This window comes from Centruroides vittatus, unplaced genomic scaffold (genome assembly GCF_030686945.1).
Source record: "Centruroides vittatus isolate TY-2023 unplaced genomic scaffold, ASM3068694v2 scaffold_1172, whole genome shotgun sequence".
NCBI classification, from domain to species: domain Eukaryota; kingdom Metazoa; phylum Arthropoda; class Arachnida; order Scorpiones; family Buthidae; genus Centruroides; species Centruroides vittatus.
Window position 1 is genome coordinate 659,251 of NW_027122672.1, and position 24,864 is coordinate 684,114.

At 29.2% G+C, this 24,864-nt stretch overlaps 1 protein-coding gene across 1 annotated transcript in view; it reads right to left on the reverse strand.

Moving 5' to 3' along the window:
• LOC136986765 (fibrillin-2-like) overlaps window positions 1-24,864 on the reverse strand; it is a 115,070-nt gene that overhangs the window by 51,562 nt on the left and 38,644 nt on the right. Inside the window, exons 2-15 of the mRNA XM_067284364.1 lie at window positions 22,793-22,878; window positions 21,292-21,465; window positions 17,475-17,570; window positions 14,347-14,541; window positions 14,059-14,187; window positions 12,659-12,784; window positions 12,413-12,568; window positions 9,341-9,502; window positions 9,084-9,206; window positions 8,267-8,389; window positions 7,671-7,919; window positions 4,773-4,898; window positions 2,891-3,103; window positions 981-1,106 (exon numbers count right to left, since the gene is read on the reverse strand). Coding sequence (XP_067140465.1) covers window positions 981-1,106; window positions 2,891-3,103; window positions 4,773-4,898; window positions 7,671-7,919; window positions 8,267-8,389; window positions 9,084-9,206; window positions 9,341-9,502; window positions 12,413-12,568; window positions 12,659-12,784; window positions 14,059-14,187; window positions 14,347-14,541; window positions 17,475-17,570; window positions 21,292-21,465; window positions 22,793-22,878 — 2,084 coding nt within the window. The remainder of the gene's footprint in view (window positions 1-980; window positions 1,107-2,890; window positions 3,104-4,772; window positions 4,899-7,670; window positions 7,920-8,266; window positions 8,390-9,083; window positions 9,207-9,340; window positions 9,503-12,412; window positions 12,569-12,658; window positions 12,785-14,058; window positions 14,188-14,346; window positions 14,542-17,474; window positions 17,571-21,291; window positions 21,466-22,792; window positions 22,879-24,864) is intronic.

The following is a 24,864-nucleotide window of genomic DNA, read 5'->3' on the forward strand; positions in this document are numbered from 1 at the left end:
ATGTATATAAATAAATATAATGTAATAATACAGTTCAATTTAATATATAAATATTTCTATAATATTCATATCATTTCATATCATATCAAAATTAAATAATGCATTAAAAATACTTAAATTTTAGCCATGATAAAATATATTTATGATTAGCAGATGAGCCTGGCGTTGCTCGGGCAAAAAGTAACAATAGCAAAGATTAAGATTGTTAGATTATAGCCGATTTTACCCGCTTTCACCGGGTGCAAGAATTAGGTTCCCTTTCTTCCGAGACTAATTAGAGAATTTTTAGATGGGTCTAAAAATGTTCGATTTTCCGCAAAAATGCAAAAATCCACATCTGAAATAATACAGTAGAAGCAGAGTTCTTTAGGGTAATTCTTAACCCTCTTCCTCTCCCCAGAGTAGGAAATTTTCAAAAATTCCTTCTTAGTGCACGTTCTCGTGAAGTACCCTTTGTACCAAATTTCAACTTTCAACTCCTAACCGCAATTATAATCAACCCATCTTGATTATATTATAAGATAAAAAAATCAAAGTTACTTATTGTGGCATCGTCACGATATTAGACTGTAATGTTTAATCATATTTTAATGTTTAATAATATTTTATCCCAAGAATCAATTGTACATCAAATTTATCACTCTATATAAGGAAAACATTTTAAAACGACTTCCACATGACTTCCAGTCCAGATCAGAAGTCACACAATGTATAGATTCATGTATAGTTAATTGGGGTCTCCAGCCCCTAAGCCCTTTCATATCTGGTCTCTATTTTCATCTATCTAACTTTGTTCTCGAGATTAATGAAGCACAAACAGACGGGCAACGGTGGAAATTTATAGGTCTAAAATTTTCAAATTGCAGTCTAATAATTTAAAATTATTCAAATACTTTCTGAAACTATCAATAACTGATTTATGCTACATAATTTTTAAAAAATTCAAATTTGAAATTTTAATAACTTTTTTGTCAACACACCTGTACAGATTTTTCCTGTGCCGTCAACTTGGTACCCTGGATTGCATATGCATCTGTAACTATCTTTCAAATTTTCACATGCTCCGTTTGGACATATATTAGGTAATACGATACACTCGTTAATATCTGAAAAACATTACAAAGTCAAAGGATTATTTTCATAAATTAATAATTTCATTTTTTTAATGTGAATTTAACTTAAAAGTCATGTATATAAATTGTTGTATTAATACTTTTTAAAATTAATAAAACATAAACATTACATTATCTAATACTTTGTATATTTTACTTATTTTAGCTATCCAAATATTAATATATATTAATTTTATTAAAAAAAAATACAAAAAAGGAACTATTTTCTTCAGTTTATAATAATAATAATAATAATAGAATGTTTTATTATGAAGCTATTAATTGATAAATATAAAGATAAAATAGCTATATTATATAAAATATATATAAAAAACTTTGATAAATTTTAAATTGTTATAAAAGTCGTTAACTCTAATATCACAACTGAGCATAAAATTCCAAAATTAACCTTAGGAACTAATTAACACAAAAATGGATGCTCATATTATAAGAATTGGTTTTCAAAAGTTGTCAAGACATTCACATACAGTAGACCCCCCCTATAACACGGTAGATACGTTCCGTGTTGTATGAGTCACTTAAATACAAACTACAACTCTAAAAACGAACCTGGTAACAGGTTCGTTTTTAGAGTTGTAGTTTGTAAATTCTGATGTCAGTAGAGAGTGGAACAGTACTATCACTTAAATACATGAGCCAATCACAGCCTGGCACGTGTGCAGTTTAGTGGCTACGGCTGTTTGAAAAGTTTTCTTCCATAAAATTAATCGATTCTAGACTAATTTGACTCAACATTTCCAAATCACGTATAATGTTTTGGGAATAATCCATATAAACTATGCTATAAACAAAAAATTGTAGGATTAGTTACAGAGTGTGCACCGTTCGACGATGCCATTGCTTAAGCTTGTTTTCCTCGCAGAGCGGCTCGTCGAACGGTGGGCACGTTTCCTGATAAGTTATTTTTCTGTGAAAAATTTTCTGAACTTTGGAGACATCATTAATATAAATATAATTTTTATGGCTGTTAAATAATAAATGGTTTTTAGTAGGTCTGCTGCTCGCTTAAACTCAACAGTTTGTGCAATGTCTGCTATTGGTCCAGATTCCATCAATCCTGTTGTGACACAAATCAGCAATGACGTTTTACCGTGTTATACAAGTCTCTTTTAGTATGTTATACGAACACGATCACAATTTTTTCGCCGTGTTATATAAATCCATGTTATATGAACCCGTGTTATAGGGGGTCTACTATATTTGTCAAAATAAATTGTTTTAAAAATCAGTAACTCAGCAAATATTTACTTAGATAAAACAAAGTATTGTGAATTTCTCAAGATTGATAATATGTTTTTTCCATCTTTATAAAAAAGCATTATTTAATGTTTTTCAATAAATACTTTTTCTCTTTTGCAAAACTTTAATGTAACCAAATGAATTCCTTTCAATTTAATTTAGAAAATAATTGTTTTTTTTTCATTAAAATCAGCTTTATTTTTTGTAATTAATAAACCTTTCTGTTTTAATTTTAGTAGAGCAGAGTCCCTTTAATAAGTTTTCTAAAAAAACAAATAATTTAAACTGTTTTAAGTAGAAAAAAATTGTTAAAAGAATACATCAAATGTGCAAAATACTAAAGCTAATTGTATTGTATTGTGTTATGTATTACAATTAATACAATATTTACACAGTATTTACCATATAAATATTGTATTAATTCCAATACATAACAAGGTTTTTAGAGTTAAACAAAATTGAAACTGCAGGATTTTTTTCTATTAATTAATATTTAAGTTAATTGAAAATTTATTTGCCTTCTCCTTCGTGACCAATTCCAGGACCTCCGGGACACAGTTGTGAATATTCCACAGAACTTGGCGCCGGACACGGAATGCATAATCTTCCCCACGCCGGTGTCATTGCCCCTCTTATTGCACAACAACATGCCGATTTTGTAACAAGCATTGCCGATTGTAAACTACAATCGCCATTTTTATAAGATGCGTAACAGTAATCTTTTCTCGTATCTAGAATTGAAAAATATTTCTATATAATATATGCTGTATAATATTAAGTTAAATATGTTTTAAAAAGATGCAATTTATTTGAGAGTTTTACATAATTAAACATAATATACCTGAGAAATTTCATCCATATTAAAAAATTTATTAAACATTAAATTATTTTTTCACTACGTAATATAAATATTTACTCAGTTCATAGAATTAAGTTATATTTTTTTTAATTTTAAAAAGCTAATAAGTTATCATGTCCAGCTAGTCTTGGGGGGGGGTATCAATGCACTAGGTGTTTGTCTGTATTTATATGTAACTAGGTAGCCAGTTAATTAAAACTAAAAATAATAATTTAATTAAAATTTAAAAAATTTAAAACTCTGGCCTTTATACCAAAACTAAAATTAAAAATAAAATCAAATTAATTGAAACATAATATTTCAAAAAGTGTACTTGTCTGTCTTAATTGATTTGGCTATATTTCATGCAGGCAGTCAGAGTTGAGTCTCTATTTATAGCACTTCTTTGTAAAGTGTTAGTTTCAGTTTTGCTTGGCGGTGATGGAACATTTTCTTTTTAATATATAAAACATATAGAATATAGATATAAAATTTAGAGTAGATATAGATAAAAGTGTACAAAGCACAAAGTAAGATTCTAATTAGAGTATTCTTATTTCAAACTAACCAAGGTAAGAATAATCTGGAAAAATTGAAATGGTGCATTAGCCAATGATGCCAAGTTAACAGAATGTCACTATATATATATTTTATAATATTAATTTCTTATTAATTATTATGAATATAGTGAAACTCTCACTAATCCAAACTAGTTATTGTGTAAGGTGTAAGGTATCCAAATTAGCACAGAAGTTTTTTTAACATTTTGCATATTGAGATAGATGAGCAGCCTCCAATAAAAAGTTGGCTCTGCCATAAGACTGTTATGTTCCTGAAGTGTTTAACAATAACAAAGTATAAAGAAATTTTTATTTACTTAGGTGTTTCTTCAATTTTTGTGGATATTTTAAAAATTATTCTCATCCTGGTCATTTTATTAATAAAATCTTTCTTCCGAATAGCCATAAAATTATCCTCGCTTCCAACTGTATTATTCAGTAATATTAAGCTTAGATACTGAGAAGCTCTGACAAAGTCTGGTAACCAGAATTTGTCATAACCACCATAATGTTCTATTTTTGTTAATCAAAATATGTATTGAATCTTCTAAATAAATTATACAAATTATGCATGTTTATAACTGTCTTATTACTGAACAATTTTAAGGTTTTATGGGATAATGATTATTAAGACAAACAGTTAAGTCTTTAAACAATTGTTAAATGTAAAATGAATGTATATCAACTGGACTTTTAAATACAAAAACCATATTAAAATATTTAAAAATATATATTTTTTGATAAAAAAAGATTTTTTCATCAAAGATTTCATCAAACTGATGAGGGATGTTAGCTATCCAAAACATTTTTTCATAAAAAAACATTAAAGAAACAAACATGTTCTTTCTTCAAAAACTTTATAAGTCTCAACTTACAAAAAAATGTGTTGCATGCCATTCAGAAGATAGTAAAAATTATTTAATTGATGCAATACTTATTCTAAAAAATAACACAAATATTTATAAATATTAAAATATAAATTATTACAAAGAAATTACCAACCAAGACATCCTCTTCCTCCTGGACCTGTAGTAAATCCATCTGAGCAGACACATCTAAAACTGCCATCAGTATTTTCACATTTTCCATTTATACAAATATTATAAGAATCATAACATTCATTGATATCTAAAAGTATAAATAATAAACATTAAATATATTTTTTATATTTTTATTTTGAAAAATTTAATAAAAATGATTAGAATATTAGACACACACACTCATATATATAAAGACCAGTGCTGCTGTTTCTAGGGTAATTCAACCTCTCAGGGTAATGTTTAGGGTAGTCTTATATTTAGGGTAAATCTACAATAAAACTGCCCTGTGATCCGATGCTATTACCCATTGTGCCGCAAGTTTTGCCGGAAAATGTTTTAGCCAAAAACCGTTCTGTTTTTCCCTATAACTGGAGGCTTTTAGAATAAGACAATAGAAGCTAAAGAAATAAAGCAGATAGGCATTAGGTACACGGGTGTACACTGTATATTACACTCGAGTAGGATTTTGCTTTTCTCCACTTTCATGCCATTGGGCCATTGGTACACTACAGTATAGGTACAACTTCAGCTCATCTCACTTTGTGGCATACATCACATGTGACATGAACTTTGCCTGCAAGCGAACCATTTTGACTGCATCAGGCAGCCAACTTCTCCACGCCATCCAATTTTTTTTTTATCCAAGCATGAGCTCGAGCTCAGAGAGTTTTCTGAATTTAAGGTAATCTAGGATAAAACAAAGGCGCCGTCAGGGTAATTCCACCAGAAGCAGGCAGCAGCACTGATAAAGACATACCAAAAGTAATGAGCAATAATTTTTATAAATTGTTATTTTGTTTTATTAAAAATTGAAGTATACCATCTTAAACTGTAGAACTCCTGTTTACTTTCTGACATAATCTTCATTTCTTTGTGGAGATTATGTCAGATTATGTCACACATCTTTATGTTCAGAAAATTTAAATATCCCTATGGTAGGTAAAACTTCAATCCAGCTCTCCAAAAGCATTGATGCACTGCTTTCTTGATAGCTACTATTGTCTCATAATGTTAGTTTCGTATCTGATCCTTCACAAATCCAAACAGATGGTAGTCTAAGGGTGCTAGATTAGTGCTGTAGGAAGAATGTGAAAGAATTTCCCAACCCATCTTCCCAATGTGCAGCGGGCAGTATGGAACCAAGCATTGTTGTGTTGCAGAATGATCTTTCTTCCAGGAGATTTATCGCACAAAGCATGCTGAAGCTTGTGCAGTATATGGCCATAATGATCAGCATTAACTGTATGCCCAGGTTTCAGAAAATTAGCCAAAATCAACCCTTCTGCATCCCAGAAGATTATGCTCATAACCTTTGCAGCTGATGGCACTGTTTTTGCATTCTTTTTTGTTGGAGAATTCAAATGGTACCATTCCATGCTTTGATGTTTCATTTCTGGATTAAAATATTTACTAAAAATAAATACTGGCTCAAAACCAGTATTTTTCACCTGTAGCAATATTGAGCAAAAACTCATCTTCATTTCAATATCTCTGAAGCAGTTCTGAGGTGAAGGTTTTGCACTGAACTTTGTGGTCTTCAGTCAATAAATACAGTACCAAATGGCACAAACTTTCCTCAGCCTATGCTTTTAATCATCTCCTGAACTGCATGGTACTCTATTCCAAGGTTCTCACTATTTCCTCTGCAGTCACACACCTGTCTTCAAGAATGATCTCATCAACTCGCACCTGTTTTTTTTGTTGTGGCTGTTCGAGGGTCACTGCTATATGACTGATCTTGGATATTTGTGTTCCCATCTTTAAAATGTTTCATTCATCTCCTAATACTATTGGCATCCATGCACTAATTTCCACATGCGGGCTGACATCTATGGTGAATTTTTCAGCAAGGATTGCCTCCTTAACAAGAAACTGAATGATGGCAAAATGAAACATCATTTTGTTCGGCATCCTTGCAATCATGTGATGCACGCTATTGATGTCATAGGCATACAAATATGCCCAAGATATGGTACCACCTACCAGACAATAATATAATAATTCTTCTACTATTGCAAATTTGACTACAGGTATATCTCGAGTTATGTCGCTCTCGAGTTACGTTGTTCCCGATTTTACGTCGTTTGTCAAAAAACTATATGGAAAAATAAAAATCGAGTTTAAGTCATTTTATTCGACTTTACATCTGTCCGCCACAAATATTGAAGTCGTAATATGTCTAGAAAACCGTTAAAAGCACATAAAATCATATTAAAATATCTATATTTACAGTGAATTTTAATATAATCATCATAAATCCTAGAGAACGAAACATGAAAACATCTGTGTTTCTGTGTTGTCATCTTATTTAGCAGTCTTTAAGTGCTCATTATCGGCGTTTAGTTACGACGTAAGTCGAAACTATGACTTATGTCGTAACTACACAAGTAAATTCGACTTACGTCTCCTCTCCTGGAACCAATTACCGACGTAAGACAAGGTATACTTGTATAAATAATTTTGCTCATTAATTTTGTTATGACTCTTATATATACACAGTACATACTACTTTCTTAACATTCAAGATTCTCACAATTATAGGCATAATACCTTGAGTTCATTTTCCAAATAAAAGAAATAAATAATTTATAAATTCTAAAGTAAGTTGTTTAAATCAATTAGGTAAATGTAATTGCAATTAACTTACACCTCTATCTGATTAGATCTAGCATATTACTTTGTAAAATTTAAATTTGAAATGATCAAAAAGTAATAACATAATTAGAAATTTAATTTAGCAGAATAATTGAAATATAAATATTTTAATTACATAATAATTTATGTTTTAAATCATATTTTAAAAATTTAAATTAAAAAATTATTGAGTGATCTAATTCAATTTAAATGAAAATGTGTATACCTATACAAGTATGACCAGATTTTGAAAGTTTATATCCAACATTACAAATGCATTTAAAACTTCCATCAACATTAATACATTTTCCATTTTTACACATGCCAGTTTCTTCACATTCATTGAAATCAATGCAAAAATCTCCATCGGGTGATAAAATAAATCCATTTTTACAAGCGCATCGATAACTTCCGGGTAAATTTTCACACGTTCCTTTTAAACAGATTCCACTGTTCTCGGAGCATTCGTTAATATCTGTAGGAAAAAATATATAAAATATTTAATTTTTATTTGTTTATTTGTTAAATTTATATAATATGTATACTGTATTATCATTTACAATTTAAATTACACAATATTTTCAACATAAACTTTAAAAATATTTCTTAAAAAATAATATCTTAAGAATGTTTAAGAATATAAATATATGAATGTTAACAATCTTTCATTTAATTTAAATGTGAAATCCAATGTATTTTAGCATTTTATAAAGATAAAGCAAAATCTTTCTTCGTGTTAAACAAATTTATAAATTTTAAAACGATTGTTTCATACATAACCTGTACAAGTAAATAATTTACATTAATTAATAATATACTCACCAATACAAGCCTGATTATTAGATGTGGCAGTAAATCCAGGATTACACTGGCAAGCATACGATCCATCTATATTTATACACTTGCCATTCGAACACATTCCGGTAACAGAACATTCATCTCGATCTAAAGGAAATGTTTTTTAAATTTAATTTTAATTATAATTAGTATTCATATTATTATTTTAATATTATAATAATTAGTTATTTGTAAGAATTTTTGCCACAAAATCCGTAAACACTATGCTTCATTAAGTTAAAAATAGAAAATAAAAATCTATAAATTGAAACCTAAATATAACAGGATATATAAGGGCAAAAATACAGCACATAACATATAAAAGTAACTGTAAATAAATAAATAAATAGACATAGATTAGTAAGAAAAGCCATGTATAATTATCAGAAATGCAAACAAAATTAAATATATAGTACAATACAATATACTCTATAAACAAATCAGTGGCGTAGCGTGGGCTTACACCCATGCTACGCCACTGATTTGTTCATAGCCATGCTCATGTTCAAAAGACTAAAATATACAGTAATTCTAAAGAACTTTTCGGCAAAGAACAATCATCGTTATTGTGTATTGTACAGGTGTATTGTGTATTTATTGTGAAATTTTGCCGCCCCTAAAAATGTCGCCCCTACTACGCTACGCCACTGGAACAAATTAACATAAAATAACTAAATACATTTTGTAATATTTATGATTTTCAAAAAGCCAAGATAAGAAATTAAGTTTGACTTCTGATTCAATACACCAGATAAATCTTTAATAAATAACGAAAAATTTAAAAACGAAATTATAATCTTACCTTGACAGTCAGTTCCGTCATGAGTCAAATCGTATCCTGGATTACAAATACATCGGAAACTACCTTTAGTATTGATACAATGACCTCGGCGACAAAATCCTTTCTCCCTACATTCATCAATATCTGTGAAATTAAAACACGAGTTATTTTTAAAATAATTTTCACACATTAAATAACACACTAACAGATTTTCCTAATGACAAAAAAGTTTTGATTACTCATAAATCATATTATTTTTAACAAAAGTAAATGCTTACCGACACATTTCTTTCTATCGTCGAGACGAAAACCGTCGTGGCATTTACAGATATAAGACTGAATAGTATTTATACAAATACCATTTTCACATATATCAGGTCTTAAATCACATTCATTAATTTCAAATAAAGCTCCACGTTGACAAAGATGAATATAAGTTGCTAAATGAAAAAATAAAAATAAAAGTTTTAAAGATAAAATTATATTATTTTAAATAAATCATTTTAATTTTACTGAAAACATTTGTATGTTCATTTAATGATTACACCTATTTGCTGGAAAAATGTGAATGGTTTTGATTTCAGAACAAAATATATATAGAAAGAATTCAAAACTCTCTATTATGTCTTTACTACTATAAAAAAGAACAAGTCAATGATTTTTACAATTGTCTTTATTGCACTTCTTTATGTAAGACGTTGGCCAGAACAAAGGACCAGGGTTCCTTTTTTAGCCATTACTTTTAATCCCCCTATGTCCGAGGCATTAGTGTTGCCAAGAATAAAACCCGTTTTATCAAAGTTCAAACTGTCCTGGATAAAAAAAGTTTTTTAGCGAAGACACTTTGAGCTTTGAAAAAATTTTACAAATAAAATTTTCATTGGATGAACTGTAAAAGTGTCCTCTTTCATTGTCCTTTCGTACACCATCACTTATGTCCCAGCTAAAACTTTTTTATTAAAGGTATAATTTTTATAAATGTGCAGGCTGTCATCGCCAGAGGAAACTTTGTAACATTTTGCACGTTGGGGCGGAGAGGCAGCTTCCAAATAAAGGTCATCTCTGCCACGAAATTGTTATTTCCTGATGGTGTACGAAGGAACAACAAAAGAGAACACTTTTACAGTTCGTTCAATAAAAATCTTATTGTAAAATTTTTTTCAAAGTTTATACTTGTGTCCTGGCTAAAAAACTTTTTTATTAAAGCTATTTAATACATTTAAAATATAAATCTAATACCTTACATCAAAATTATTGATAGTTGTTTTGTAAAATATTCAGATATTCCAAATTTGTGATATAGGAATTCTTATTACACAGTATTTATCAAAAAAATCAATTAATTTGCTGTATAGAAATACAAATAATAATTTAAATTCAATTTTTATTGTGTAATTATACTTGTACAGTATGTATAATCAAACCTTGATATAGTACCCTCCTAAATAAAACCAATAAAACTTGTGAATGATTTGAATGAAGACTGGCAGTTTGAATTTTGAAATTATTTTCAAATGGATCTGATGATTGCAAGCTTTTATATGATGAAAGCACTCATACATTTTGTTAATTCATATTTTGCTTATTCATTAAAATACTGTGTTAATGTCCTCAACAGAGTTTTCCTAATAATAATCATTACTATTACTGATATTAATGCCATAAATATATACAATACTTCCCCATGAATATTAAATAGAAAACCCTTTAAGGATAAGATAAGAAAGAACCATCTAACAGTGAAACATTTTAGTTTAGTACCCCAAACTGGATTTAGGACCAATTTTGGAGCAAAAAAACTGACAGGGTTAAATCAAGGTTTAACTAGGCTTATAATAAAAACTCAATGCTACATATTAAAAAGATTCAATTTACAAATCAATACAAATAATAACATCAAAAATTTAAGATAAATGTTTTATGTATTTCATTATTAAGATATAATGTTTCAAGATGACTGCATTTTTAAAGACGTAAAATCAAAATAACTTTTGATATTCAAGAAGACACAGTTTATCTAATATACAAATATCCTCGAATGTCTATATTTCAAGTACATTCAATATAAGCTGTGTTTTAGAAGACCAGTAAGAACAGTTTAAAATTTGAATTGTGCTTTTTTCTCTTGTAATATAAACTGTAAAAGCCATTAATTTTAAATTTTAAAAATATTTCATTTCATGCAGTCATTTATTTAAATTAGTTTGAAGATAAAATCATTTGTTATCTTGGTTTTAAAATTAAAACTTCATTTAGTTATACAACAAAATAAAAAATAAATTAAATATTTATAGTACATGTTAAGTTCATAAATTAATACTTAAAAATAAAATCTTATATTATTACAGTAGAGCATCGATTATCTGACCCCCGATTAACCGACTTATTGGTTAACCGACCGCGTTCTAGTCGACAAATTCAAATGTCCGCTAGTGATGTGGCGCTACAATATTTGGTTATGTCTTGGCTACTTTAATATTATTTTTGTTAAATTTTTGCATGTTTTAGCTGGCAGCACTGGCTTGACCATGAAAGGGAGGCTAGTATTTAAACCAGGCCAAATACACTATACTAATAATGTATTTTTTCATACTTTTCAGTTATCCGACCAACCCCAGTCCCCAATTAAGTCGGATAATCGATGCTCTACTGTATATAATTTTTATGTTAAAATTTTTTAAAGCTATGCCCATAATAAAATTTTTGGTTAAAGTGTACCTAGGTAACCCCTATGGCGGCACTTCCGGAATCTCGATAGCATTTGTGATTAGAAATCAAATTTTTAATTTTCGTGGGCCCAAGGACACACGTTCTAACCTAACCTAACCTATTCTATTCCCTAATAAATTACCAATAATTTGGTAATTTATTAGAATAGGTAGGATAGGGTAGGTTAGATTAGGTTAGGTTACATTAGGTTAGGTTAGAATGTGCATCCTGGGGCCCACAAAAATTAAAAGTTTGCATTTCTAATCGCAAATGTTATCGAGATTCTGCAAGTGCTGCCATAGGGTTTACCTAGGTACACTTTAACCAAATTTTTATATTGTATTTTTCCTAAATAATCTTTTAATATTTTATATAAATTGTGAACTAAAAAAGTACTTGAAATTTCTTCAAATTTATTGTTTATTCATAAAACTAATACATTCAATTAACAAAAAACATTATCATCACACATGCAGTTTCGTTATAAAGCACTAATTTTGTTTTTGTATTAAGATTGATGTACAGTGTTTATTTGCAAAACAAATCAATAATAAAATAAATTACCGATATTCTAAAAAAATATTATTATCAATTATATAAGCAATTGATTATTATAAAATAAAAATGTAAATTAGTCTTACAAGATCCTGGAAGTGGACAAGGTTCACATTTTGCTCCACCCCATCCTTTTCCCATGTTTTCACCACAGCAGCATTCGACTTTAGATAATTTAACTGACAGCTTTTTTCTGCATTGACCATTTATAAATTCTGTATAACAATTTTCTTGTCTTGTATCTATGATAAAACAATAAAAAGATAAAAAACTATAAAATCATAACAAATTTATATAGCATTACTATACATATATATAAATTAAAATCTTACCAAGACATACTCTTCTATCCTGAGAAGGAACATAACCGCTATCACAGATACAATTATAACCACCTTCTGTATTTATACATTGCCCATGTAAGCAGATGTCGGGTGTTATTTCACACTCGTTAACATCTAACGATATAAAATTATTATTAAATAAATTATTTATATAAATGTTAAATTTAAATTCTATATTCGAATGTAAAATATGTTTTAAAACTATTAGGTATACTTGCTAGTTAATTGTTGCATTATCTGTATTTAATTGAAATTAATAATATAAATTTCTTTTTTGAATATCTTTCTTTTTCAATTATCATTATTATTTTTACTCAGAACTAAACAAAAAATAAAATAACTTGTGGAAATTTTCATATGTGTTTGGCTACTTCAATATTTTTGAAAAATATGTTATATTAAACACCATGACTTAATGTTTAATTTCGGTAACATAGCATTTAATACAATATCGAATGAATGCTTTCGACCTTACCCAGGGTCTGCTTCGGGTTATTAAACCAACTGTATTAAACGGTAAAGTCAAAAGCATGCGTTTGATGTTGTATTAAATGCTCTTTTACCAGAATTAAAGGTTAAGTCAAGGTATTCATTAGTACAGGTAATTGAACTAGAAGATATCATTAAATGTTATATTTTTATATATAAAGATATAAAGTTGATTTAATAATTATATTAATTATTATGATCTGTTTTTACATTCTACTTTGCTTAAAACTTTCACATTTACGCGAGAGGAAAATATCAATTTAAAAAATATCTTAAGAATTTTCTTGAAATTCAAAATTTACAATAATTTTAATTATCGGAAATTGCAAATAAAAAATCAGATATGGCAAAATATAATTTTTCTTTTCAAAGAAAAAAAGAAATAATTAATGATTTTGATTTAAAAGTATTTAATACATTATATTACTGGTAAATTGCCAAGCTTTAACATAATTTTATTTAATTATTTAACTAATTAAAAATCACATACAAGCATTTATTAAATTTAAATAATTTTATTTTAGATTATTAGATTAAAGAAAATTAGCATATTCTCATGATGAAGGGTTTGGCTCATTTAAAATACTTAATGTTAAAGCTTCTGGAGAAAAACTATTTAATTTTTCTTTTACTTTTGTTTGAAAACTTTTATATCAAAATTCAACCAATAAACTACTAAGTTAAAGAAAACATGTCCGAAAATGTTTCGTTTTAAATAGATCTTTTAGTTTCTTCAATCTAGCACTTTATTGGTTGAATCTCAAATGTGGTGCCGAATAACAGGCAATTTTATATCCCAAAAAACTTCACTATTTTATATTTTCTAAGCTTAAATAGTTTTTAAAACTATTTAAGCTTAGAAAATATAAAATAGTGAAGTTTTTAGTTGTTATAGATACCTTGACAGACGTTAGGATCTTCTTTTGTTGGTTTATAACCGTCTTCACATTCACATCTAAAAGAACCATGAGTATTGACACATTTCCCTTTTTCACAAAGACCAGGAATAGCCTCACATTCATCAACATCTACATATAATGTCAAAACAGCTTATTCAAAATAAATTTTAAGAATAATGTTAAATATATATATATCTTTTCTTTAGGATCAGTATTTGTTTTTTATGCTAAATTCAATAAATATGGAATTTATAAAATAATAAAAATATTGTTTTAAATTAAACTTACCTAAGCATGATTTTGATTGAATATTTGTTATAAATCCTCTATCACATTCTAATTTGGATGGACATTGTTCACAAGGATGTCCCCATGCTACTCCAATAGTAGCACAACACAACTGTTTAGTACATACCACTCCTGTTAACTGTCCAGCACAAAATTGATTTTTCACCTTTTGAAAGCAAGGTCCAGTTCGATAATCTATTAAAATCCAATTATTTATAAATGTAATTAAGATAATAAAACTAGCAATAATTTATGTTAATTAAACTATTTACTATGGCAGAAAACCATACAAATCTGAAGTATACTGAGTTTATATTGAATTTTCAGAAATAATGCCTCATTAAATTCAAACTATTATATTTGGATAGCTCACATAATTAAAACGTTATTAATAAAGACCATTTATATATAAAAAAAGTTATATGCTTTTTATTTCTGTAGAGAAAGATAGGAAGAAATAAAAGTGAAATTAGATCAAGTAAAAGTTTTTATTACAATTGCTTTTTAGTAGAAAATACGTCTAATGTTACCTATGGTAGCAAACAGGGCGGTTCGTCTCTGAAACAGTGGGGACGCACGTTCTAACCTAACCTAACCTATTCTAATTACCATAATTATTGCCAACCAAATTATTAGAATAAGGGTAATTTATCAGAATAGATTAGGTTAGGTTAGAACGTGCGTCCCCACTGTTTCAGAGACGAGCTGCCATGTTCGCTACCATAGGTAACATTAACCTAAAATACAATAAAAAATAAATATATATTATATAAACAAACTTTTTATAATACTTTATAAACAAAGTTTATTGTACATTAAGTTGTATTTCATGTATGATATTTTATATATACAACATATACTCAGAACACCTTGTAAATTTGCAGCCGTATTTATTAAATACTAACGTTTTTGGTCGTATTTAACGACCTTCTTCCGGAAAAAACAGCAAAGAATTGAACACTTAAAACATTTGAAGTAACAAACAAGCGTTTTGGAATGTTTTTAAAAGGTATTCTAGAGAAAATTATGTAAGCCATCTCTACAACGACTAACATTAAATAACAAAATAAATAAAAAATAAATAAAATCACATTGAAAAAATAATAGACTCCAGGGAAACAATAAAAATAAAAATAAAATACAAAAATAAAGTGCAAACCGAAAGACACAAGAAACATAGAGAAGGAAACGAGCTGGGCGGAGACATTAACTAACGGGTTCTGCCCTTAAGTAAGCTTCCGCTTATCCACTTTTCTGGCGCTTACATAACGCTTGAATGCCAAGCTGCAGATACTCTACTAGCTTCTCAGATTCTCTGCAGATATTTTATATATTTTAAATGTGAATCAACATTCTTCAAAAATATTTCCATCAAAACAAATTGTTAAGAATTATGTTATGCAATTGCTTTTATTCATTTTTGTATTCGTATATTTTTGATAACTATTTTATTTACAAGAAAATTTATAATGAAATTTTCTGATTTAACACAATGATAAAGAAATTTGCATTTTTGAATTATCAAATAATACTTGAAAGTTGTCAGAAAATTTGGATGGTCATAATTAAAAGATCATATTCAGAGACATCTACTGGGCATAATTAGGCCAAACTTTGTTCCAAAACTCATCAGCAGAGGTTAATGTGTCACTGTGAGATGAGTAAAAACCATGATCTGTATTCTTTGAAAAAAACTGCTGTGTGGTTGGTATATGTAAACAGGCTATCACGTGTACTGGCTTAAGTTTTTGGTCTTCAGAAAGCAAAAACGACGAAACTGGCCAAATTTTATTTTCTCGAGACTAAAGTTTTCTTAAGTAAGCACAAATAAAAACATGTTTACATATATCAATCATACAGCATTCTTCACATTGTAGTTTTATCATCTCACAGTGTCACACTGACCTTCGCTGGCGGGTTTTGGAACTAATTTTTTTTCACAAAGATCACTTCCACACATCCTTGATAGTATTATTACCAAGATTGGTCAAATTATGCCCAGTATCTCTCTCTCTCTCTCTAGACATCTCTGAATAGAGATATTTTAATTATGATCACCCTGTATATTCTGATATAAATAAAACAATTTATATTTAAATCAGGATAATATTTACTGCAATCGATGACTTTATTCATAAATTGATAAAATATCCAAAATACATTTTTTCACTTCAGAAAGTTAAGATAAAAAAAATCAAAATTTACATATTGTGACATCATCACAATGTTGAGCTGCAATTTTCAATCATATTTTAACTTGAATTATTGTAAGAATCAATTCTGTATCTGTATCAGAAACTGTCCACAATGACAAAATAAAACAATTCAAGTATAAAACAAATACTTTAACTCATTTATTGAGGCAAATTGCTGTAAATATGTTTTTAAGAAAATGATCTGACACTTTCTATCATTTATTTCATCTGTCTGGATACTTTTGTGACGTGAAAATTTTCACAGTTTGAAATAAAATTGTATTTCTGTTTTTGATCAATTTTTTTTGCACGTGTAAATATTTTTTCTAGTGTAAAAAGATCTGAAATCTTCAGATCTGTCATTATTTTTTTCCTATTTTATGCAAGAAATGAGTTATAACTAAACAACTCTTTCATTTTATAGGTGTCCGGATACTTTTATGACCTAGCGTAGTTAATCAGGGTCTCTAGTCCTTAAGCTTTTCATATCTGGTCTCAAAGATATGAAAATATTAAGGAAAGATGGACAACAGACAAATGGATGACAGTGGGAATTTATTGTGTCTAGCATACTCTTTTATATATCATATTTATGCTCCTGATGATGTGTACTGATACTAATGTTAAATGAACTTTTATTTTTACTTATGTTAATAATATATTAAAAATTATACGTTTGTTATTTTACATAAAATGTCACTCAGTGTCTTCAAAGTAACCCAAACAACAATCCTCATTAGAATCTGGCAAGCATCTATGTCTGAAACACAGTCTGAACTCATGAAACTAGAAACAACACATTAACACATTTGCTGGTAGACAAAATTAAAAATAAAATTATGCATTATCATCGTGTGACTATACTTAGGAGACAAGTACAATTTGTTAAGGTCATGTATGAAATGTTTTAAATTTTACAATAATTCCTCTTACCTCTTTCGCATCTTCTACCTGTAAAACCATATATACAAGCACAACGATCTGGTCCAATGCATCGTCCACCATTTAAACATGGTTCTCTACAAAGTGCTTAAAAATAATAATTATTTAAATAATTAAATATTTAAAAAATTTATTTTTTAAAATATATTAATTAATCTTTTTAGTTACATCTAATAATTAATGTATGATTTAAAAAATAATTAATTCTTGCAAACAAATGCAAACTAATATTTTCATTTTCCTATTTAAATTCAGAGTTGAAAAATGCTTTCTTGAAATTTTTATATAACATTTAGAACCTTTAAACTTTATAAATAAAAGATTTTAAACAGAGATGGAGCAAGTAATAAAATCAAAATTTAAGAGATATAAAAATTTAGTATGAAAACTACTGTATATTTTCTAAAATTTCTAATAATTTTGGGATAGAAATATATCTTTGTAAATATTACGGGTATGAAGAATGATGACTTCATTAAACAGTGAAACTAAAACTTTAGTGTCTAGCAAGTAGTTTTACATAAATAAATATTTCTGAGTGTTCTAAATTATGTAATCATTAAAACATTTTCGTAGTATTATCCTTAAAAACATTTCTTTTCAACATTAAATATTGTTTTAAGAATTAATATGTGGTGGCAATGACATTTAACTAATTCAGTTAATTATTTAATAATTAAAGAATTTTGCATTAAAGATAAACATATCTGAGATGTCAAATTCTTCAATTGTTAAATAATTAAACTAGCCAAGTAATTTCAATGCAGCAATGTTTATATGTCTCTCAAGAGATCCAACCAAAATGACGTAGAATAGAAGTTTAAGTGAAGATATGGCACAAAATAGTACACTTAATAGTTTTTATGACAAATTAATAGTATTACAACTTTTAATAAATTTATCTTTCATTTTACATTTTTTTATAATATGTAAAATTCATTATAAATATACGTTCTTTAAACATCAATACTTTTTATTGCACATATTTTTTTTTCTGAGATTGTAGGGATTAGTGTTGCCACCTTTACAAAATAGTTGACCCGGACGGCAGGTCGGGTTTGTCTGAACAGAAGTTCCTGACGCATGCGCAATGTCATTTTACAATGCAAAGAATAACGTGCATACCAGTTCTAAATCAGTTATAGTTAGAGACTAGGGACCTGCATAGGAGTAATGTATGTAACCTAAATTAAAAATGAAAGAACAGATAATTTAGCTCAAGACGTGTATGGACGTACAAGCAAAAAAAAGAAGAAAAAAGGTCGAGAGGCAGGACACATGTCACACGTCGGCATAAACAGAGTAACATGGCAGAATGGCAGATAAGTTTCAGTGAGTGTGAGGTCTTTCACTGTTCAAATGGTGTAAATTTATAAAGATATTTGCAAGAACTTTGTTTCGTCGTAATTTCACAATTTCTACGAAATTCCCGGGTAAAATTAATAGTTCACCCAGACAGTGAGTCAATTCCCAGACTGTCTGGGGTCCGGGTGAAAACCGGATGGGTGATTACACTAGTAAGGATCATGGGTAAATAGACATAATTCACTTACCTAGCAAACAGCTATAAATTCCAAAATGATTTTTGCCTATTCAACACTGAAATGCCATCTCAACAGGTGGTACACTACAGTAATACCCCAAGTTATGTAACATGCAACTTACATAAAATCGCAGTTACATATAATGTAAATCTCAATAATTGGAAAACAGTCTGAGTAGAGTAACATGTAATTTTACAAAGAATTATACTATTTCAAACATTTATTCATTCACTCTCTCTCTCTCCCTTTCTTTCTTTCACACTGTACTGATTTATTACTTTAATTCTCTGCTAATCCTTAACTTTTTGGTTTAATTGTAAGCACATACATAAGCGTACCAGGCACTCTTTCTTGTAAACAATTCTTTTATACAAAAAAATGATAAATAATATATGTACAGTACACATAATAATAAATACAGTATTGTGTTATTAATTACGTAGTTACACTTAACCAATTTACAAATTTGACTTACATAAAATTCGAGTTATGTAAAGATCTATGGTCTGCATTACTTATGTAACTCGGGGTATTACCGTACTCTCTACTTTTGCTGTTAAGAGATACAGTAGAGCATCGATTATCCGACCCCCGATCGACCGTCACATCGGTTAACCGACTGCATTCTACTTGGCAAATTCAAATGTCCGCTAGTGATGTGGCGCTACAATATTTGGCTATGTCTTGGCTACTTTAATATTATTTTTGTTAAATTTTTGCATGTTTTAGCTGGCAACACTGACTCGACCATGAAAGGGAGGCCAGTATTTAAACCAGGCTTAATTTTATTTAACGACGCTATCCAATTGCTGTTTTTAAAACTTGTGTGAGATTTAGCAGCAAAAAAACGAGCGTCAGCTGTGAAGCAAAAGAAAATTTTGGACTTCTTTTTCTAATGTATAGGCCTACTTTATGTAAAATATGTAACCTGAATACATATTTTTTTGTTTTATATTTTTCAATATACAGTACAGTACTGTATTTATTTTGTGCAAAATAAAAAAATAATTTTTAACAATACAATAGCAACGATTATTATTTTTAAAAAAATTTTGTTAGGCTTAACATCGATAAAAATTCAACGCAAAGTAGGTTAATAATAACGATATTGTGATCTGAAGACCACGTGTTCTGTTGCCTAACCGGCTCGTAACCAACCCCTTGGGTGGTTCACGGTGTAAAGAAGGGAGAGGCCCCATAGCGTAAAAGCTTCCTGTTGTAAAAGTTAATGGGAGAAGGGGAGATATGTGGTCCAAAGATCACGTGTTCTATTGCGTGATCCTTGGGTGGGCCGCAGGGTAAAGAAAGGATGGGCTGCGTTTTCAGAAGAAAAACAGAGAGGGGGAGGGAGATCGCGCATGCTCAATGGAAGAAGAAGAACTTTTTCGGAAGAAAGAATAGAGAGTAGACGTGTAGAAGATAGAGTCGCGAGATTGTTTTTTTGTGTGTGTTGTTTCTTTTGTTTGAGTGTCTGTTATAGCGAAGGGACAGAGTAGTGATTGGAAGGACTAAAATAAACTTTAAGTTCCTTGCATTGGAGTCATAGTGTGTGTGATTTATTTCATTGAAGTTTCTTTTTGTTTTGTTCCTGCACGGGGAATACTCTAAAGATCGAGTACTTCCCCACAATATACTAATATACTAGTTACATGGGATATACTAATATACTATACTAATAATTTTTTCATACTTTTCAGTTATCCATTTTTTTCAGTTATCCGACCAACCCCAGTCTCCAATTGAGTCAGATAATCGATGCTCTACTGTACTATAAATGTGTAAACTCCCTATATTGTAATTATCATCAACCCATTTGCTAATTATCTACAACTAATTCTCATTCTCCAAGAGAAAAATAAATTTAATGGTGTCAATTTTATACCACTTCCCAAAATATAAAAAGAGAAATGTAAGAATAGAAAAAAAAAGTGTGTTCTAGAAATTCTGAGCACATTTTCTAAAGAAATAATACGATATATAATGTATTATCATTATCAGAAAGAAAAAACTGTATATTTTACTATTAAGAATAATAGGATAATTTTGCAACAGACATAAAATGATGCATAAATAATAAAGACATATAGCACATGTAAAATGAATAAACAGTACTCTAGTATTGTGTCTAGTAATTTTTAGTGAATGATTAATTATTTGATATTATTAGTAATCCAATTGATAATTTTATTATATATTTATATTAGGATACTTAGATACTGCAGTAATAATAATTTGAATATTTCATTAAAAAAACCTAGCTTTACCTGGAGGAGGTGAACCTACTCCAATTGTTCCGCCACCTCCAACTACACCAGTTCCTCCACCAATTGTTCCACCTCCACCTCCAGTTTGGCATGATGTAGCCATCTGTCTATTATTGCAATAGCACATATTTGGTTTAATACAATAACCATCTCCACAATTTCTTGTACAAATAGCTATAACAAAACACAAAACAAAATTTAATATCTTTAATAATGTTTATTAAGATTATATAAATCATTATTTAAATTATATTAAGAATACAGTATATAAAACAAAAATATAACTTCCATTTTATATCTATACATCTCAGTACCTAAATAATAACAATTTTACATTGTATTATCAGTTACATTTGCAGATTGCATGTACATTATGTTAATAAAGCCTCTAGTAATAACATATTATGAGTTCAACATTATTAATACGGTGTGTGTTGTTGTCTTTGTTACTAGCCTGGAGGACTTTGAAACATTATTAATATACATACATATAAATATCTTATTCTAAATAGATCTGTACTTTTAACTCTCTTGCATTATATAAAAAATGTTTGATAGTTTTTATTTTAAGCAGCCCATGTACTACTTTTCAGCAAACTGTTCAATGTAACTAATAGAATCAAACAGTTTTGCAGGTACATCTTGTTGAGATAAAGCAAGAGGACCTCTCGCTTTTGACTGGAATATTGTATGAAAATTGGTATTAGATAGAGAGAGAGAGTAGATACAACTAACTTAAATTGAATATTTAGGATCACTTTGGATAAAATAAATACAGTGGACCCCCTGATATAACACACATGTCGGGCGGACAACAACACCCACATTATAAGGTGAACCGCATTATACGGAGTGGCGCGGTGTAACGCGGTTCACCTCTTTACTTTAGCAATAATGTCAAGCTTTTCTTTCACACTTTAAGCTTTTCTTTTACTCATCACGCATACAATAATTAAACACTATTCAAAATACATGCAGGAACTCAATACATACACAATTACTCAATACGCAGTAACAATAAAATGTGCTACTCACTAACGCCGCACGGACCTGTATAAACGTGTTTGAGCTTATTGCACCACAAACATCACCCGCGCTATAACCGAGTGCGCGGTATAGTGAGCAGCGCTATAACAAAGGTCCACTGTATTAAAATTTGAATTGGGGAAGTTGAAAGTAAAATAAATCTGTGTCAGGGGACTGTGAAAAATTTCGACTTGGAGAAAATTCAAGTTAAGAAATTCAAGTTGAAGACATTAAATCCCTATGCCATTTAGAACCACCAATTGCTTCATTTTCTTCAAATTATAGAAATATATGAGTTACAGACGTTTCAGTTAGAAAAATTTTACTGTACTTTTATGTAGAGATATTTAAATATTCTTATAATGACGAGACTTGTTCAGTATTAATTTATATTAAAAAAGGAAAAATAAATAACTCCTTAAACTAAAGTTGATCTGTTATACATTTGAAACAAATTTTAAAAATTAAAACTTACGAATAACACATAATCCTCCTATTCCTGGCCTCCTTGTCCATCCAGGACAACAAAAATATCTTCCTCCTTTCCCACACACATTTGGTCTAAAATATATAAAATTTAAAATTAGTCTTTTTTATTTGTTATGGAAAAATGCAGTAAAACATCACTTATGTAGTCACCTCACTTGTGCAATCACAAATCCTATACACTTAAGGTGGCCACATAGGTGGGGTTATGAAAAAATTGACATGAAAAACTGTAATTAAAGTATTGTATCCTGCCATAAGTTTAATACAGATTATAAAAGTAAACAGTAAATAAATAAATAAATAATTCACATAATACTGTACAGTACATCCTGTGAAATTTAATTCAAACTTTCATACAGGATAACATGTAACACTGAATAACAAAATATGAAATATAGGGTACATGTGAGTGCAAACTGTAGTAGGTTCATTCAAGTACTGTACAGTACTAAAGAAAATTGTTTTAGTATCCATAGATGAATGAATATCCAATAGAATCAATATGTTTATAAGATGGTAGTAAAAGTTTTATTTAAATACTGTATTTTAACAAGAGAATTCAGAAAGAATTATTAAACAGAAGTCACTAAATATACAATTCAAGAGTCTGAAAAAAGTGTTAATACTTAAGCTAATTTTTACATCATTTTTACACTTTCTGGAACCTGTAACCAGCGTGTAACGCGTATATATTGTATATCGCGGGTGACAAACGTTTTCGAACAAGTATGTTGCTCTTCTTCGGGTCAACTGGTTAAGGAATTTAAGGTTAAGAGCAGTGTGCTTGTTTGAAAACATTTGTCACCTGCGATATACAATATATATGCATTACATGCCCCAAGTGTGTAGATTTCACCCCGGTGCTCAAGTTGGAATCATTTCTACATCATTTTTGATATTCATAGTCAATATTTTTCTTCATTGAGTGTTGCAAGTAACATAATAGCAATGTAGATTGATCATCACTGATTTACTTAATTATATTCTTACAAAATACAATCAGTTTTTATATATAAAATTATTTAACAAATATATAATTGTCTTTCTTCTTACTAAATAAGTGAGGGGTAAATGAGGATTTTTTTATTTATTTGAGTACATCTGTTGGAGGAGTCTCAGCAAACTGTTCAAAAACTACAGCAACAAAGCTCAATTCTATTTAAAGTGCATTAGAAAATACATTGAGTTTAGAAATTAAACACAGGGTTTTCCTGTTCTGTTGGCCACAGGAATATGGATAAATGTCACTTTAGGACACTCCTATCTTGTCCACTTTAAGTAAGGTAGCCACCAATATGGAGTTTGATTTAAATTAAAACTTATGCAGTTTTAAAGGGACATTTCAGAGGTGGTACTGGTCTGGTTTAACGTGCACTAGGACATCGCCCTCTAACTGATATTCAGGTGGTATTTTGCCTGGGGAGTTACAAGAGTCGAGATTGTGCTTTTTAAGGTGTTTCTTTAACTTAAAAAAGAACTCATCACTATTCTGCAAATCCACTACCCTTTCCCAAAAATTACGTGCTTTGGTGTTCATATTACAATCCTGAGTGGATTTACAACTGGCAAAGTGGACATCGGGGCGTGATAGCCAATTGGCTACGGGGTTTAATTTCCCTTTTATATGACAGACACTGTAATTATAATCGGATAATTCTATCAACCAATGCATCAATCTCTTGTTGTGATTCTGCATGGTCTTTATATAGGTCAGGGGCTTATTTTCAGAGAAAATCCTTACTTCATAACCTAATATGATGGGCTTAAAATGACGGAGGGCTAATATTATCGATAGGCATTCCTTCTCAACAGTTGAGTAGTTAAGTTCAGCACCATGGAACTTTTTGCTGAAGAAACCTATCGGGGAAAAACAGATTTTATCGTCTACATGCCCCAAGACTGCACCTGCACTTTTGTCCGAAGCATTGGTATACATACAGAACGGCTTAGAAAAATCGGGGTGGCTAAGAATCGGAGGCTTGGTTATTAAAGATTTAAATTTCTCAAAACTATCGTTGCATTCCATACCCCACTTAAACTTCTTACTTTTCTTAGTTA